The sequence below is a fragment of the Passer montanus genome, unplaced genomic scaffold (genome assembly GCF_014805655.1).
Source record: "Passer montanus isolate IOZ18808 unplaced genomic scaffold, ASM1480565v1 scaffold40, whole genome shotgun sequence".
In the NCBI taxonomy this organism is placed as follows: Eukaryota; Metazoa; Chordata; class Aves; order Passeriformes; family Passeridae; genus Passer; species Passer montanus.
The window spans coordinates 1,460,046-1,477,978 of record NW_024368819.1 but is presented as its reverse complement, the minus strand read 5'-3'; the positions used below and the strand labels follow the sequence as shown (position 1 = coordinate 1,477,978).

General features: G+C 42.9%; 1 protein-coding gene across 1 annotated transcript in view; it reads left to right on the top strand.

The window, feature by feature from the left end:
* Window positions 1-17,932, top strand: part of VPS54 (VPS54 subunit of GARP complex) — a 48,830-nt gene extending 30,898 nt beyond the window's left edge. Inside the window, exons 14-23 of the mRNA XM_039719040.1 lie at window positions 98-279; window positions 994-1,106; window positions 2,409-2,472; window positions 4,422-4,527; window positions 9,196-9,283; window positions 10,175-10,296; window positions 10,401-10,481; window positions 13,690-13,797; window positions 14,655-14,749; window positions 16,724-17,932. Coding sequence (XP_039574974.1) covers window positions 98-279; window positions 994-1,106; window positions 2,409-2,472; window positions 4,422-4,527; window positions 9,196-9,283; window positions 10,175-10,296; window positions 10,401-10,481; window positions 13,690-13,797; window positions 14,655-14,749; window positions 16,724-16,829 — 1,065 coding nt within the window. The 3' untranslated portion in view covers window positions 16,830-17,932. The remainder of the gene's footprint in view (window positions 1-97; window positions 280-993; window positions 1,107-2,408; window positions 2,473-4,421; window positions 4,528-9,195; window positions 9,284-10,174; window positions 10,297-10,400; window positions 10,482-13,689; window positions 13,798-14,654; window positions 14,750-16,723) is intronic.
* The last annotated feature ends 1 nt before the right edge of the window (window position 17,933 follows it).

The following is a 17,933-nucleotide window of genomic DNA, read 5'->3' as shown; positions in this document are numbered from 1 at the left end:
ACTGTAGTAGCCCTCAGACATGCTGACTAGTTATTTCTGAATGTCTCTGAATTTTTGTGGTGGTATGTCTCCTTACAATGGTTTTCTTTGCACGCAGGATGGCTTCCTAGAGAAGCTGAATTCCAACGAGTTCGTTACTCTTTCTCGCTTGATGGAAGGCTTTATCTTGGATACTGAGCAGATCTGTGGCAGGAAAAGCATGTCCTTGAGAGGAGCTCTTCAGAGTCAAGCCAATAGATTTGTGAATAGGTTTCACGAGGAGAGGAAGACAAAACTAAGGTACCTCAGGGTAGACAATATTTGTGTTCTTCCATGAATAATTTTATGTATCACATGCCAGCTGAACACAGTCTTTTGGAGCCTAGAACATCAGTAAGCTTGTTATACTTAAAAACGGGGTGAAAAAATGGTATTAAACCCCAATTATTTCCAGTTGGTTTAGACTTTTACTGTTTTCATAACTTGATTTCTTCAAACTGGATTGTTGTACAGTTTCCTAAATAAGAACAGTAATGCCTACAGAAAGTACACAAAACTAGATTTGAAGAGCAGGATTGCTCTTTTTCAGGGGTTAAGAATAATTCACTTTCAACTGTTTTCCAAAAAAACTAAACCCAAACCTCTTGGAGAAACAGCCAGGCCAGTAACATCCATCAAGTCTGTTTGCTCTTCATCCATCAAAAGCTGTTAAAATTCCAGTATTTATCCATTTTACTTCATTGGCAGTGATCTCATAAATACCTTCATTGCCTGGCATAGTTTTTGGTCCCCTATGACAGATTGAATGAACAAATTATGAGATCTATAGACCAGCACAGTGTTGTTCTGTTTTGCTGCTGACAATTGTCAGGTACCTTCTTCTCATGAAGATGACTGACAGAACATCTTGGGCCAGTGTTTTTTGTTGAAGATGTTTTTCAGCATTACAGGCAAGAGAAGTGTCAAGACAAGGTGTTTGTTTCTCAGCCTCCTCTCTTTTGTGTTTGTAACCAGCCTGCTTTTGGACAACGAGCGCTGGAAGCAAGCTGAAGTTCCCGCCGAGTTCCAGGACCTCGTTGATTCAGTGTCAGATGGCAGAATTTCTCTCCCTGAAAAAAAACCAACAGGTGTGTGCCTTGCAGTCCAGCTGTGAAATGAATTTATTATCTGCAAATTCTGCTGTTGAATGTTGATGGACATATTCTGATGACATGCTGGATCTGTTTGCTTGCTGTCCTTTGGGGGGATGGGAAGAAAGTTGATAGCGGTTCTCTTATCTTTTCTTTATTTTTTTTCTGTTACTGATGTTGAAATGCCTTGCTCTGAAAGATTATCTGTTTATTTTTTGGAAACACCAGAAGTGTTAGCACAGGGAGAGAGCTGCCTTTTTATACAAACACTCCCAGTGTAGAGGCTTGCAGTCTCTGCACAAATTCAGTCTTTTCCCACAAGGTACCCCTGAGGAATTCAAGGGACTGAGCAGCTCATGCATGTGCTCAGCCCACCCTGTGTGAAACAAAGCCTGCTCCTTCCCACTACTTATCTGCCAGTTCAGATGAAAGGCAGCATGCCATGTGGCTGCTCATGGAAGGGAAAACTCCTGTTCATTCAATTATTCACCTTGCCACAGAAACCTCATTTGACCTCAGAGAAGTCACTTTTTCCTCCTTCTCCCCCACTTCCCCATGTGCACACTGGGAATGCTTAATGAGTTCTTACCTCATGGGGATACTTATCCAGTATTGCAGTGATGGGGGTGGGAAGTGAATAACCAGAAGAGGAAGAAAGCATGCAGAGCGGGGGAGAAAAATGGCAAGAGATTAGAAGGAAGAAAATACAGTGATGTCATGGTGGAGAAACCCTGATCTCCCAGAAAGAACATAGCAGATAACAGAGAGTATATTAAAGCAATAATCACTCCGGTTATGGAACATGGCACCAAAATATGTTTGTCAGCCATGCTCACAAAAGAACCTCCTGCAGCCTCCTTCAAGCAGATAATTTAGCATGAAAAACTGCATCAGTAAGAGCTTCTGTTATGAAGCCTGAGGAAAAAGTGATTTGAAGCTAAAATATTAATATACACAGCAAATCACTTGAGAATGTATAGTAGAAAACCTAGTGGCTTTTTCGGCCTGTCTTCTATTTGTAACCTGTTGTATTTGGAGTTTTAAGTCCATAATGACTGTGGGACTATGAGATTTTTTTATCTAAAATCATAGCAGATAATGAAGTAACTTCGTGGGTCATAAAAATTTTGATGGGTGATCAGCTTTTTAATAAATACTGTAAAAGAGAGAAGTGCTTGCTACAAAAATTAAGGGTTTTTTCAAACCTTAGCAAGTGAATACTGCATTTTTATAAACAGCATTTTTTGCACTTATTTTTAGTTCAACTCACACTTTTTCCTGTCTTACTAAAATATCTAGCTACTGAAGAAAGAAAGCCAGCTGAATTCCTTGTTGTTGAAGGACAAAAATATGCAACAGTTGGGTAAGATGCACTCTTTTTTTTTTAGCAGTGGGTTATTTGGCAAGAACTTTGGAGTAGAACTGTGATGAATGCTAACAGCTTTAGCAATCTTATTTAAATTAAAAATCCCCCTCCTTTCACAGAGTAGTTTTTCTTTGGTTCCCTATAGTTATAAAACACTACAAGCTCTTTGCTACATTAAAATGCCTTTTTTTTTTTCTGAGTGGCTAGGTTCTAATTTATAATTTTGAATGTTTTTTTCCAATTATTTCATGAAAACACACAGAACCTGAAAATACAGGTTTGTCTTCTGAACACATTGTTATTTCTTGCAATCTAGGTTATCTCTGGCAAAAATTGTAGGCTCTTAGAATATTTTGGGATGAGAGAGACTTCTAAAGATCATCTTGTCCTGCAGTGAGCAGGGACACCTTGCACTTGCTCAGGACCCTGACCAACTCAACCTTGAATGTTTCCAGGGTTGGAACATCCAACCATCCATCTCTGGGCAGCCTGTGCCAATGTTCCACCATTCTCATTGTAAAAAATTTCTCCTTGTGTCTGGTGTGAATCTACCCTGCTTTACTTTAAAACTGTTTGTTGCTCCTTGTCCAATCACAGTTTGTCCCTATCTTTCCTATAAGCCCCTATAAGTACTGAAAGGCTGCAGTAAGGTCTCCTCAGAGCCCTCTTCTCTCCAGGCTGGACAGCACCAAAATACCTGAGCCCACCACTGAATGGTTGCTTATCTTATTCAGAATAAGACATGGGCCATCTCAGAAGCTGCATATGCTGTTTCTTAGTATCCTGGCTGATTTGAATTGGAAAGTGGTTTCTTAAAGCTGGTTGTATCAGAGACATTTTAAAATGTATGATGCTTATTTCTTTCATTTAAAAGCATGCTGTGTTTCCAGAGACTCTGAGGCTTAAGCATTAATTATGCATGAGAGTGTTTTTGGAGAGGGAGTAAAGCCTGGCAGATCTCACTCCCCAGAGTTCTAACATCAATTTGCACCAAACTTAAAAGGTGTGATGTACAGGATGTCTTGGACCAGCTGTCATTTTGAGTTGCTTCATGATGATGTGTCATTGTTCAATTGGAAACAGAATCTGATGGCTGAGAACTTCTGTGCCAGGCAAATGATGTCATTGCTGAAGAGCATTTCAGGTCGAGTAGGAGCATTGCTCTAAAGGATAAAATTTGCTTAATATATGATGTGTTTGATAATATACCTCTGCTCACTTGAAGCTTGTTATATTTAGCTCTGTGAAGCAAGTGAGAGCTTCACAGTGCAAATATTTGTTTCATTCCTACACACTTGTACATCCAGTTTCATTGCATCTAATCAAATAAAATGCATTCATCAAAAATTCCTCATGTTCACAAATCATTCTCCAGGTGTTTATTTCCAGTTAACTTGTCATCATCTTTTTGCACTCTACCACCTTAAAGAAATAAGAGTTTTAACTTTTTGAAATTTTAAAATATCTACTCTGAACGTTTGATCTTGCATCAATTTTCCTGCCTTCTGTGTATTTGAATTCTAAGGAGCATGCTTGCTCTATGGGGAGCCTTCTTCATTCCATCCAGTAGCTCCCAAATTCTCCAGTGCCTGCTGACTTCAGGAGAAATTACAGGTGTTGAGCATCTTTGAATATTTGGTGCTGTTTCTTCACAGCTGCCTTCTCTGTTTGTGACTCCTTAGCATTTATTATGTATTTTTCAGAGATTTTCTTTCATATAAAATACTTTCTCCACACACCACCCTGTGGAGTGGGTATTGGTTGTAACTATCTCTATGTAAATCTCCTTTTATGTTTCACTTCTGCTCCACATCGGTTAGTGGATTTATTCAATGCTATAATCTCTAGAATTGGGTAGATTTCTATCAACATGACTGGCCTGTGTTTGATTTTTCAGCTTCTTTTGTGCACTGAGCTGACATCCTTGGCTGCTTCCTCTCTTTCAGGACAGTATTGCTGCTAATAAGAATAATCCTGGAGTACTGCCAGTGTGTGGACAACATTCCTTCCATCACCACTGACATGCTGACCCGTCTGTCAGATTTACTGAAGGTATGGCTCCCTGTGTGCCCCTGTGCCAAGCAGGGCAGGCAGGATGCACAGAACATGGCTTCCTCTCAGTAATGCTCATGTGGTTTTGGGATTTCATAGAAATTATAAAAATTATCTAGAATCATTGTGTTTGCCACTGTGCCATGAGGAAAGCTTTCAAGCCACAGGCATTAAAGATGCAATTTGTTGTGGGAATTAACTCTGGCTGTTCACCTGGAATATTGGAAATCCTATCTAGTAGTATTTGACATAGTTGCCTGTCCTTCAGGATGGGTGTAGAATTAATGCTGCTGAAAAAAAGCAATTTGATCCCAGATACCACAGAAATATATATGTGTATTGAGGAAGGAAACAAATCCCTTGGTTTTTACAAATCAGTAGAGATATAAGTAGTAGAAGCATGAAAAATAGCATGGGATGAAGGTTCTGTTGTAAAATGTAAAGGTGATGAAACACCAGGACCTCTTGGTCATTTATTTTTCACTAGAGAGGAGGAAAGCTGGTAAAGCCCAGACACTGCAAGGTAAAATAAACAATCAATAATAAAAGAAGCACATTAATGCACCTTAAAACTGTCATATATATGTATACATACATATATACATACACACATATATATGTGTCTATACAGGCTCCAAAGCTTAGCAGCTAATTTATGTCAAGGTTTTCATTTGTATCTTTGCCCACAAAGGTCATATCAGGTATTCGAGTTCTGAACATGAGCATAATCAATGAAAGATAAAAAGATTCAATCTCCAAAAGGATATTTTACATAAGGTGGGGGGGGCAGGGGAGGGGAAACTCCAGGAGATTGACCTTTAAATATTTGTCCTATTGAATATTTGTCCTATTTGAATAACCAGATGCAGGAAGACTGCTCCCTGCAGTTGTCATTCAGATTCATCCACAAATTTTCCCTTTTAAAAGCACTATCCAAGGCAAATCAGTCTGTCTGAGCCTGCCTCTATTCAAGTCTCCTTCTCCAGCTGCTGCTTCCCTCAGGAATTGCAGGACCTTTTCACAGGTAGAATAGCAGTGGATGCATCAAACTTGGCCAGATTTGCATATCTGTGTTACTTCCCTCACTTTATCTCATTCTAGCTCTGTTATTTGTGGTTTATTTCTTGGTTTCAAGCATCATTTGCAGTTTAATTGCTGTATTTTTTATCTGTCAGCAAGGTGCCTTCAATTGGAGAGATGTCAAGAACAGCTAGAAAAAACAAAAGCTCATTTATTCCACTTTGAACAAAATAGAGCCACTCCAGGTGTCCTGGCACTGTACTTTTTGTTTGACAGCTGTCAGAGCCAGCAAACTTTGAGAGTAGCAAGAGCTACAGTTGATTGTAATGGAAAATGGAAGGCATTTCCAGGTAATGAAATTCCAGGCAGTTCTGAGCTGTGACTGCAGCCTGAGGGAAATGACACCTGTGTGTGGGAGAAATCATGGAATCCTTTAGATTGGAAAAGACCTCTAAGATAATCAAGTCCAGTTGCTTACCCAGCACTGCCAAGGCCACATCTACACATCTTTTAAATACCTCCAGGGATGGTGACCACCACTCTCCTGGGCAGCCTGTTTCAATGTTTGACAACCCTTCCAGTGAAGAGGTTATCTCTACTGTCCAAACCCTACTGCAGCTTGAGGCCATTTCCTCTTGTTCTGTTGCTTGTGGAAGAAGAGACTGACCCCTGCCTGTCTACACCCTCTTGTCAGGGAGCAGAAAGATCCCCCTGAACCTCCTTTTCTGCTGCTCCTCATCAGACTTGTGTTCCAGATCCTTCTCTGGGCTCACTCCAGCACCTCAGTGTTGTGAGAGGCGCATGTGTGGTATTCACATTCTCTGAACGGAGAGGGAGATAATTTTCTCTCCCAGATTTTTTCTTAGAGAAGTACAGAGAGTTGAAGAGAAAACAATTCTTATCTCTACTTGCTGCTCTTGTTGTTTTTACACATTTGGAAAGTGTTAGAAAGATTGTTTACCTAAAGGAATTTAGTAATTAGATTCTAGTAATGGTTATTTATATTAATTAACCAGTCACTCGAAGCTGTGTGACTCGAAGTCACAAGTTTTTCTTTAGTATCTTTTAGTATTCTTTAGTATAGTATCTCTTTAACATAATTAATGTAATATAATATCATTTTAATAGAGCATTTGTTCATCATTCTAAATCAATAGAGTCAGATACCAATCATCCATCATGTCAGGGGTGCCCTTCTTTGCTGTACACGTGGCTGTAATTACTGGGGTTGTTCAGGTGGTGCAGACAGGAGAAGGCTCCTGGCCTTCCTGCTGGGTGCAGGAATGCTTTCCTTCCAGCAGGCACAAGGAGGAGGTGTTGCTCTGTTCCAGGCTCCCTCCCTGCTCTGTGTGCACAGGCCATCTGGGAACAGCCATTGCCACAAAAGGCAGGGACAGTACGTGTGGACAGCAGCCTTTGCAGAGCAAGTTTTTCATGGTTTGCCTCACAGTCAACACTAACCTGAGCTAAACACCTCAGAGGAGCTTAGGCTGTGAGAGATGTGTGGAGGGAAAATCTCCAAAAAAATCCCAGGAAAAACTCTCAAACTTTGAGAGAAAATCCCCCTAAATTCCAGGAAAGCCTCTTGAAGTTTGACAAAAAACTCCCAAATTTTAGGGAAAAAAATCTTTAAAATTCCAGAAAAACATTTAAAAACGAAAGGAAAAAGCGCCAAAATTCCAGGAAAAACATCCCAAAATAACCTCCAGCAAAAATCCCAAAATCCCACAAAAAAACCCAGAAATTGCAGGAAAACCACCAAAAAATTCCAGGAAAAATCTGGTAAAAATTCCAGGGAAAAGCCTTAAAAATCTGCTGGAAAAATCCCCAAAATTTTAGAAAAAATCTCAAAAAGAGCAGGAAAAACATGCGATATTTGAGGGAAAATATTTTTTAAAATCCAGGGAAAATATTTGAGGGAAAATATTTTTTAAAATCCAGGAAAAATCCCCCAAAATTCCAGGATAAATCTCTGAATCTTCATGAAAAGAATCTCCAAAAAATTTGAGCCTTTGACTCAGTGATTCTATTTAAAATCCTCACAGAGATGTAAGAAAAGTTGTTGCATTCTGGAGTAGATGAAGTGGATGTGAGGCAGTTTCAGCCCTGCCCTGTCTGAAGGCTGGGGAGGTTTTGCCTCTCCCAGATCAGGAGCCACATGCAGCTCTGGGTCACTTGTGGGATGAGGTCTGGGTTGCTTTTCCAGCCCTGGGTGCACCATTCTGGCAGCCCAGAGTTGGGGGGTGGTTCATGGTGCCTCTGTGGGTCTACATGTTGTGACTGACACCAGGCAACAGCCAGAAAATTATTTCCTTTTTTTAAATAAGGTGGGTTGAAATTGTGCATTTGTTCATCGAGAAAGACCTGTGAAGCAGAATAATGCCCCTGCCCTCAGAAAGGAGGTCTTTGTGAGGGCAGTTCTTGGTGTTGCAGACACAAGCTGCAGGGCAGCCTTGTCACTACTTCTTCTGCATCTTCAGGTGTATGAGAAAGGGTCGGGTCTCTCTGTTTTGCCTCTCAATGTCAGCAGTCAGTTCTGTTCAAATATGAGCCCTGGGATTTCTGCTCTACATTCAGTGCAGGAGTTGGGGACAGCAGCAATGGCTTTTCTGCTGCATCACCCAGGCCCAGTCTGGAATATCTGGTGTCTCAAGCTGGGTGAGGAAGCAGAATTCCAGTGTAAGACAGAACCTGCTGATAGCAACTGTCTTACTATCCAAAGGCTTTGTTTGCCTATGTGCTTTTAATGATAACTTCTCCTGGAAGTGAGTTAGGAAAGTCTAAGCATGAGTTGTCCACTATACCTGGAATTCTTACAGGATTGGCTTTTCATCTTCTGTGCATCGTTTGTTAAATCCAGTATTTCATAGTATTAGAAACACAGATTCAGTCACCTCAGCAGGAGGGAGTTTCAGTGCCTTCAAGTTTCCTTTAACATCAGCAGTGCAGAAGGTCAAGAGTCTGAGCAGAAACCTTTTGTCTTGATGTTTTCCACTCTGACATTACGTGGCTGCTCTACTGCAGTTCTGTTCAAATATGAGCCCTGGGATTTCTGCTCTACATTCAGTGCAGGAGTTGGGGACAGCAGCAATGGCTTTTCTGCTGCATCACCCAGGCCCAGTCTGGAATATCTGGTGTCTCAAGCTGGGTGAGGAAGCAGAATTCCAGTGTAAGACAGAACCTGCTGATAGCAACTGTCTTACTATCCAAAGGCTTTGTTTGCCTATGTGCTTTTAATGATAACTTCTCCTGGAAGTGAGTTAGGAAAGTCTAAGCATGAGTTGTCCACTATACCTGGAATTTTTCATCTTCTGTGCATCATTTGTTAAATCCAGTATTTCATAGTATTACAAACACAGATTCAGTCACCTCAGCAGGAGGGAGTTTCAGTGCCTTCAAGTTTCCTTTAACATCAGCAGTGCAGAAGGTCAAGAGTCTGAGCAGAAACTTTTTGTCTTGATGTTTTCCACTCTGACATTACGTGGCTGCTCTACTGAGTAGTGAAACTCTGGAACTGGCCTTCATAATGACTTATTTAATCTTGCAATTTAATTTTGCAAAATTCTATTGATGGTGTTTCTAAACTGTGGGTTTGTGTAGATGATAAAAAGTCAACATGCCTTTTCTCTGTCTTTCTTTCTCTCACAGTATTTCAACTCTAGAAGTTGCCAATTAGTGCTTGGAGCTGGTGCATTACAAGTTGTTGGCTTGAAAACAATCACTACAAAAAACCTAGGTATGGATTTCTGTATTTAAAATGTCAAAGCTTGTACCCCTGTCTATTAAAAAAACCCAAGTGCAGAAAAGCCCTAAATATCTATAATAAATTGTATTTGAGTTGTGGGGATGTGTGTGGGCACAGAGGGTGGTAAGACCTTGCCAATTACCTGCCTGGAGTGTAGTTTTAAACTTTCTTCTGAAATTAAGCCTTTGACTTAAGGTTGGAGCAGGCATTTAAACTTAGAGTTCCCATGTTTCAGGGTGAGAAACTGGTGAGATTACCAGTCTGCATTTCCTTTTGGAAGGGGAACAGCCTGATGAGAATGGGTTGAGAAGCTGTGGGCCACAGCTGGGTCGAGTGTTTGCTGCAGAATGTTAGGCCAGTGTGGTGACCAGACTGGCACCAGTGTGTGTCCTGCTGGTGGCTCAGGCCCTGTTGTAATTGGGAGCAGCCTGGTTTTTGGGATCCTGTTGGCACTGCAGCAGGAGCAGGTTCAGGGCAGGTCAGTGCTGGCAGGGCAGGGTGTTTTGTACACCACTGCGGCAGAAACACTGCTGCCTTGAGAATGTGGTTGCTGAGGTTAGGTAGCTGATGAGTCAGGTCTTTAGAGATCTCTCTGATGTCTGCATGTGCTCAGGGCTCAAAATGTTGAGTAGACACTCAAGGAGCCTCTTGTAAAATGATTCCCTTATCCCATCTTACCAAGCTAGCTGTGAGCAGCCAGGCATCTTCACGGGGTGGGGTTTCCCAGGGAAACAAACATGTACCTCCATGCTTTTAGAACAGACCAAAGCCCACCGTGTGAAATTGTGTCAGGTCTGTTACTTATGTCAAAGGAGACGTAGTCCATACAGCAATGACTCTTCCTGTGTAATAACTGTGTTATTTCTCCTCCTGGATTCACAGCCCTTTCTTCACGTTGCCTCCAGCTCATCGTACACTACATTCCCATTATCAGGGCTCATTTTGAAGCTCGGCTGCAGCCGAAGCAGTTCAGCATGCTCAGGCATTTTGACCACATCACAAAGGTAATTCTTCTGGCATTTCCTGAAACGCAGAGTTCTGCTTTTCAACTGTACTCTGAAGAACATGAATGCCACTAGAAAATGAAACCTGCTTTCTTCCCTTACAGGATTATCACGACCACATAGCTGAAATTTCAGCAAAGCTCGTTGCCATAATGGATAGCTTATTTGACAAACTATTATCCAAGGTAATGATTTATGGAAATAATTATACACTCTCTAAATTGCAACTGGAGGTCTCATTGTATACAGTCTACATGTTTCGAATGGAGTCTTAAGCTTTCCTAACCAGGCCTTGTTTGAACTTCTTTTAATTACATAGATAGAAACTCTGTGCTGTTCTCATTAATGTCTCTTGTGTTCATATTTGCCACCTGGGTGTCAGTCACCTTCACTCCCAGGAAATGAGATGTTTCATTGGCTGTTTCAGCAGGAACAGCAATGCTGTGGCTGGCACAGATGCTCGAGTGTTCAGGAGCTGAAGTGCTCTCCTACCACTGACAGCTCTTGTCTGCAGCCAGGCTCAGCAGATCCCATTCCCTGCTCTTTCCAGCGGTAAGGGTGGCATTTCTGGCACCTGAGGAAACAGCAGGAAAGTGCTGAGGAGGAAGAGTTTTGGAGGGGTTGCAGGCCTGGGGACTGGAGATCTGTTTTCATCAGTTCCTGCTCTGGGGTGTTCTGTATTTAAACAGTGCTGCAGGGTGGTCTTGGGCTGGATCTACTCTGACTCACCTCAGGGTAGGACACACTGAGACACCTCCTTGACCCACAGATACATAAAGTACATGGCCTTTTAAAGCTTAGTGTTGTGCTTTGGATCTGAGGGTTTTTGGGGAAAAATAAGCTGCTTCATGACAGGGATGAATTCATTTTTTAGTGACAAATTTGATTAATTGGCCTGGGCCTGCATCTTCCTTCAAGGAACTCACGAGAAGCACAGGAACAGAGGCTGGGGACAGGCTGATGAGAGCTGTAGTGGAGCAGTTGCAACAGGCAGCATTTCTGTCTTCTTGCTATTTCTGTTACTTTATTGTTATTTTGTTGTGCTTTTTCATTTCGTCTGTCTCTTTGGTCTGTCAAGTAGTGCTGCCTAAACTTAGGGTGAAAAAAACCAAAAAAACAAAAGCATTTAAATTGGGATTTCCCGCTCCTATTGTGTTTACTTTTTAAAAAAATGTGTTTATGCTCTTCTCTAAAGACCAGAATGGTCTGCTGGTTTTTGGGGGTTTTGTCCCACATCAAAGTAGCTGTTATGTGTAGTAACATGGCTGTTTGGCCACTGTATCTCTTGAGAATAAAAGACAAATGCAAGAATTTACATTATTGACACTAAACAAGTGTAGCCCACAACAAAGCAGGAATACAGTTTTTGTTCTTAATGGCAGTTAGTGAGAGCTCATCTCTTACTGTCCCTCCATCTTCACAGCCCACTGTCCCTTTGGGAGCTGGCACAGGATGTAGACTGGGACTTTAGAGTTCTTGAAGGCTGAGTGACAGTGCCTGGCCCACATGAATGCAGCCCACAGAGCCCAGCACCAAAGGAAGGTTCATTTGCTTCCATTCCTAGCACATGCCATCATTTGGCTCATCTTGTTCCTAAAAATGAAATCTTGGTATTGAAGGCTGTGAAGAGCATAAACCCAGGACATTTGCAAATAGGCATGTCAGCACAACCATGCCAGTGTGTTCCTGGATTCAGGTGTTTTTCTGAGTCCAACTATTTCAGTGTCCTGTGGATGAAGTGGTCACCTGCTCTGGGGTGTGTAAATCTGCACAAGTGAGTTCCATAGCAGTGGGCACACGTCAAACCCAGAATTTCCTGCCTTGTAGGAGATGAACAGTTGGTGCAGTGGACAGGATGTTCACCTGGCACTGGGTATTGCAAGCACATTTTCCAGGCTGTGCTTCCCCTGGGAGCTCCATGGCATGGGAGCTGTCCTCACCCTGTAGCACTGAGACAAGGCAGTTCACAGCAGCGTGGACACTTCCCAACAGCTGTCTTTGGCAGGGAAATACAACAGGAATGGGGTTATTGAACAGTGGAAATAATAAATTCAGCAAATGGGAAAGGCTCGTTCATTACCATGAATGGAAAAAATCCAGTACAAGTTCTGAGCTTCTCTTGGAACTCGCTGGCTTGTGACTGTTTGGGCAGAAGAGCAGTGAGGTTCTTTCTGCTCCCTTGTGGTTTTAAAGCTGTTGACCTCAGCTGCACATAAAAATGGTCAGGAGATCTTGGGGTTCTTCCCAGGGCTGTTGCTTTTCCCCATGACAAGGAAGAGTTGGGTGTGGCTGTAATCACGCAACAGGCACTGCTGCAGCCTCCCAGTTCCCTCTGGTTTAACAATATGCTGGGAAATTGGAAACAATCTCTTGCTTAACTTCCTTGTCTTGAGGTATGCTTGATCCCTCGTGCTGGGTGGTTGTTCCCTGGAACAGAAAGAGTTCTTTTTCTGCTACTTCTCCTGTCAGAATTAGGTCATTGGTTTGGATTTTCTGTAAAGACTTTCTCAAAACTCCCCATTTCTTTTTTTCTCTTGTGCTCAGACAAGCTTTGTTCTCTTTTACAATTCAGGCCTGCATGAAAGCAGGCATCTCTTCCAGTCTGTTTGTAAATGATGTAGTTACAATGATTCAGTTCTTTCCTGAACTGTGCTACGCTCCCTGGGGAAGTGTCACCCTCCCAAAGGTGACCTGCCAGTGTGTCACCCAGGCCTCTGATGGCACACCTCTCCACCTGGAACTGCAGAGCTGGCTTCACTGTTCTGGGACAGGTTTTCAGTGTTTCTGATATCCTGTTCAGATCTTCCCTATCCAGAGTGGGGACATAAGAATTTTGTTCCCTTTGTAGCAAATCTCTTGTCATCTGTTGTTTTCCAGTGCCTTGTTTCTTGGATTTCAGGCACTGAGAGAAGAGACTTTTTATTTTTACTCTGCTTTCCAAGATATTTCTTGTGGGGTTGTGATGTGATGTGGTTGGGTTTGTTTGGGTTTTTTTGGGTTTTTTTGATGGCAGATACAAGAGATTTCAAGAGTTTCCATTTCTTTATGGTTTCCTTGATTCTTCACAAATTTGGCTAAGTATGATCCTGGACAAGCAGTTTTCTCTGGGGAGGTACTCAAGGGGCACATTTCTCAGAGGCAGAAGTGCTTGTCTGTCATTGGCTCATACCAGTCTAAAGGAGAGGGCCAGCTCACAGCCACAGAACCTGCATCTGCAGTTTCTGGCTGGATCAGATCATGCCCAGCCACCTTTTTAATTTGTGGTGTGCTAAATGGATCTCGATTCCTGATGTTATTAGCAAAGCAGAGCCCCAGGTGGCTGTTGGGAGCTCTCCTACATAAACCATTTTAAAGTGGCAGAAAGGAGTTAACTGGTTGTGTGTTTATTTCCAGTATGAAGTGAAAGCCCCTGTTCCTTCAGCATGCTTCAGGAATATCTGCAAGCAAATGGCAAAGATGCATGAAGCTATATATGATCTCCTTCCTGAGGAGCAAACTCAGGTGAGTGTTATTTTTGAGCTTCATCTCACAGCTCGCTTGCAAATGCACATGGCCTTGGGAACAAGAGAGACTTTATCTGGGAGAGGGGAATTCTTTTTTGAGTCCTGGTGAAACCCACACGTTAAAGGGCTTGGCAGCAGTCACACAGACAGCTTGGGCTGAGCTGAAGGAAGTATTCCAGTGTGTAGGGAGAACAATGAGGTACACAAAAAGAATGGAATTCAGGATTTTGAACTGGTTTTTAATGTCTAGAGATGGCAATCCAGGAATTAGTGCTGAAATGCTGTGCAAATGGCAGCACTTCAGGCTTGAGTGCAGCCCTCTGAGAAGATTATTCTATAACACTGCTCAGAATCAGTGGCTTCCAAAAGTCCCTGAATGTATTACACACCCAAATTGTAGCAGATGTGCTTTTGCAGGAGTTTGCTGCAGTCATTGCTACTGCAGAGTTGCAAACCTTAAGGACAGGAAGGACCGATTTAGTCATTGAATACAAGTTGTCATTTCTCTTTCACACTGGATTAAATGGTTCCTTCTAGCACAGGAAGGAGATTTATTGTCTTCTAGGCTTAGTACAAATTGCTAGATTCTTCAGACAACAGAGGAGAAAAGCTCACGTTGCAAAGAACGTGTCCTCCAAGTGCCACACACAGTGAGTGGGTGAGGCTGTCCTGTGTGGTACAGACTGTGCGTGGCCTGAAGGGTGAGACTGAAGCACTGGCAGAAGGAGGAACCACGGGAGTTGCAGAAACAAAACCAAAAGTCAGTGACTGAGGGTGCTGGCAGTGGGTTTCACCTTTGGAGGCAGTGACGTGAGCATGGGCACAGTTCCTTACTCTGTTGCTGATTTCTTCCAGATGTTGTTTTTACGAATTAACGCAAGCTACAAACTCCACCTGAAGAGGCAGCTGGCCCACCTCAACGTGGTCAATGATGGAGGACCTCTGAACGGGTGAGCTGGGGCTCTTCTCTTCCTTCACTGTTTAAATAAGCAAGCATTGGGAGGGCATCTTCTGTAAGGAAGTCATGATTCCAGAATCACAGCTCCATGTTTCAGTATGTCCCATTTGGAGCTTGCTTACAGTAAAGCACATGACTTGTGCCATTCCACTGTAACTAGGAGTGCAATCCACTTGGTAACAGACTGGGAGCTGGACGTTGTCTGACTGGAAACCTGCTGGTAGATGTCCTCAGCTCATGGATTGCTTTCTCTCCCTTTGTGTGACAGCAGCAGCCACAGTTTAATTAGCAGGAATTGTGTGATTCCTGAAGCAGTTTTGAAACGTGGATGGTGACTCATGGTGCTGGCAAAGTAAAAATAGGAGAAAGCAGCATTTCATCTGTGCAGTGGGCAGCTCTGCAGGAATGTTTTTTAGAGCAGAACTAGATCTGAAACAGAGATTATGCTCACAAAGCTTTTCCCCTTCCCTGCCACAGCCCACTCCATCCCCAAACAGGTCAGCAGTACCTGTCCTGAGAGAGGGTGCCTGGCTGTGCCTGCTGTCCCCACCTCACAGGAAAAGCCTCCTGTAGGCTGAATTCTGTTGTCAGATGGATTGTCTCCTGAAACAGTGGAGTCTTTAATTGTTCCTGATGACCTGGGGGCAGTGATGCATTTGCAGTGTAGCAAGGGTGAATGAAACTCATGGGCCTACCCACACGCAAGAAAAGATGTCTTAGGTTGCAGAAGTTGGAGAAGAAAGTTGATAATGCGTCAAGTGTCACTGGAATGAAAGTTTTGTTCCTTTCCAGTTTATTGTTGCTTTTCCTGTTTATGTGCATTCCTCCTTGTACTTTGTGCAAGAGTTTATCTGAACTGGTTCTCTGTACTCGTGGTGCGTTCACAAGGTGACATTCCATTGCCTTTGGTTTTATGAAGGTGTTTGTAACCAAGCTGAGAGTATCCACTGCAGCCCCAGCTGAAGTGAGAGGCCCTGGGTGTGCTCAGGGTGTCTCTCACTGGGATTTCCAAGTCCCAAGCACGGTGCTGTCTTCATCCTGTGCTGTTGGTTTAGTTCTGTCCTCGTGGCTGCGTGGCCTGGATCCCTTCTGGGTAGAAGGGTTGGGGCAGGTGTTCCTGGTGATCTGCTGAGGGTGTTTCCCAGCAGTCAGGAGGTCTCAGCTGGCTCAGGACTGTCTGATGGCAGCAGTTTTGTACTTCAGACACCTCTCTTTGGGAGCTGGGGCTGTTTGAGAAGGGGAACATCAAACCCTCGATGGCACTTGCTGTTGTTCCAGCAGTCCTCACTGACCAGGTTTTTAACATAGACTCCTGATTCTCATTCTATTTAAACTGCTTGTTTCTGTAATAATAGTAAAAATCCAGGCCTGTGAATCCTGGTTCATTTTTTTGCTATGTAAATGCAGCTTCTGTTCCTACATCTTGCTAGCGAGAAGCATCATGATCCCTGACATGTTTCAACAGTATCTGAGGGATTTCAATTCTGTATAAACTGTTACAAACAATGCAGCTGTTGTGCTGTTCAGTTGCTGTTTACATTAATGCTAGAATCATAGAATCAATACCCTCTAGAATACATAAGTTAATGTTACAATAATTAATATTCTTAGTTGGAATGGAATGGGGGGTTTAAGTCTAGATAAGCCTGGGATTACAGCAAGAGAATAGAAGTTTTAAATGCCTAATTCCTGCTGAGTTTTCTGAACTCATGGTTTGATCTCCCTTCCCTAGAACTAGTTTTACACCCAGCAGTAATCCTGTTATGGATGATCACTGCTGTAAAATAAACCACATCCATAGCATTGAGTTTTGAACTGATACTTAAAATATCTAATCCAGGCATAGGATTTGAACATGTATTGTAGCAATTGTGTGCCAAAGTCCTCGACAAACCCTGTCTGCTTGTCCCAGCACTCCAGGTGGATGTGATGGGGTCACATTCTAATCTTGTGTGTTTCACTGCAGGCTGGTTACTTCAGATGTGGCTTTTTACACTGGAAACCTTCAAGCTCTGAAAGGCCTTAACAACTTAGATCTAAACATGGCTGAAATCTGGGAGCAGAAGAGGTGATAATCCATTGGGAGCAGTCACTTGGCTCTGACAACAGACTGACTCTCTTCGAAGCAGCGTGACGACGGTGAGGTGAATACTTGAGCCCAGAGCCCCAGAAAGGGCAGGATTGAGAGTCGGGGGAGCTTAGACTCAGAGGGAGCTGCAGGGAGAGATCTTTCCAGTGTCCTTCAGCAAGAAACAAGTGATCAACTGTCTGTGCAATGTTTTTTCATTCTCTCTGGAAACAGACTCAGGTTTCTTTGGACCAAATCCAAAAGAACACATAGCTGTAACACAGCTGTAGTTGTCTAGAATGCTCTGTATATCTTTATATTAAAAAGATGCTTTGCATTTCTTCTAGTGCAATGAAATTCACATGGTGTCCCACCTTATTTAATGATGGTACAATATAAAAATCTTGCAGTTGGAACTCTGTAGAAAATGTTTTTCTCTATGAAACTATGCTGTTCTAAAATTTATTTTTTTACAGAACTTTATATAAATAAATGTCTTTTGATTGCTCGCATATAGGATTCAGCTTTGTTAGGGAGCAGTCCTGTTCCAGGGGATTTCTCAGGACCTAAAATCTGAAGACAACATTTTCTAAAGCAAGGGCCAGTTCCTCAGAGCCGTTCCTGTGGGAGAGGAGTGACCTGACCCTCGTTAGCAGCGACAGGGTAGCAGTGGGGCTCCTGGGGGAACTGGAAGGTGGGAAAAAGGCTGGTGTAAGGATGGCCACCTCCAGCTGCCCAACGCCTCTGCCAGAGGGGAGGGACAGGGACACAAAGAACAGGGCAGCAAGAATTTTGAAGTTTTTAGGCTGCTTATAGAAGGCTGCACCGTTAAAGAGAGAGAAGCTGAAATCCATGTCTTTTGGAGTTTTTAATCCTACCTTTAACAGACTGGAGGCTGCCAGTACTCGGTACAAGTGCCTGCGTTTCTCACCTCACCCCTCTGTACCTGACCCCAGTCGAGTGCCTAACCCTGAGATGATCATGTCTGATGGAATGGTCTCTGCTGCAGTGTGTGTGTGTGCCTGTGGTGCCCTCAGCCAGGCATGCTGACCTGGTAGCATAACATTTGTCATTCATTGTCAGTCAAAATAAAGCTCTAAAATCACAG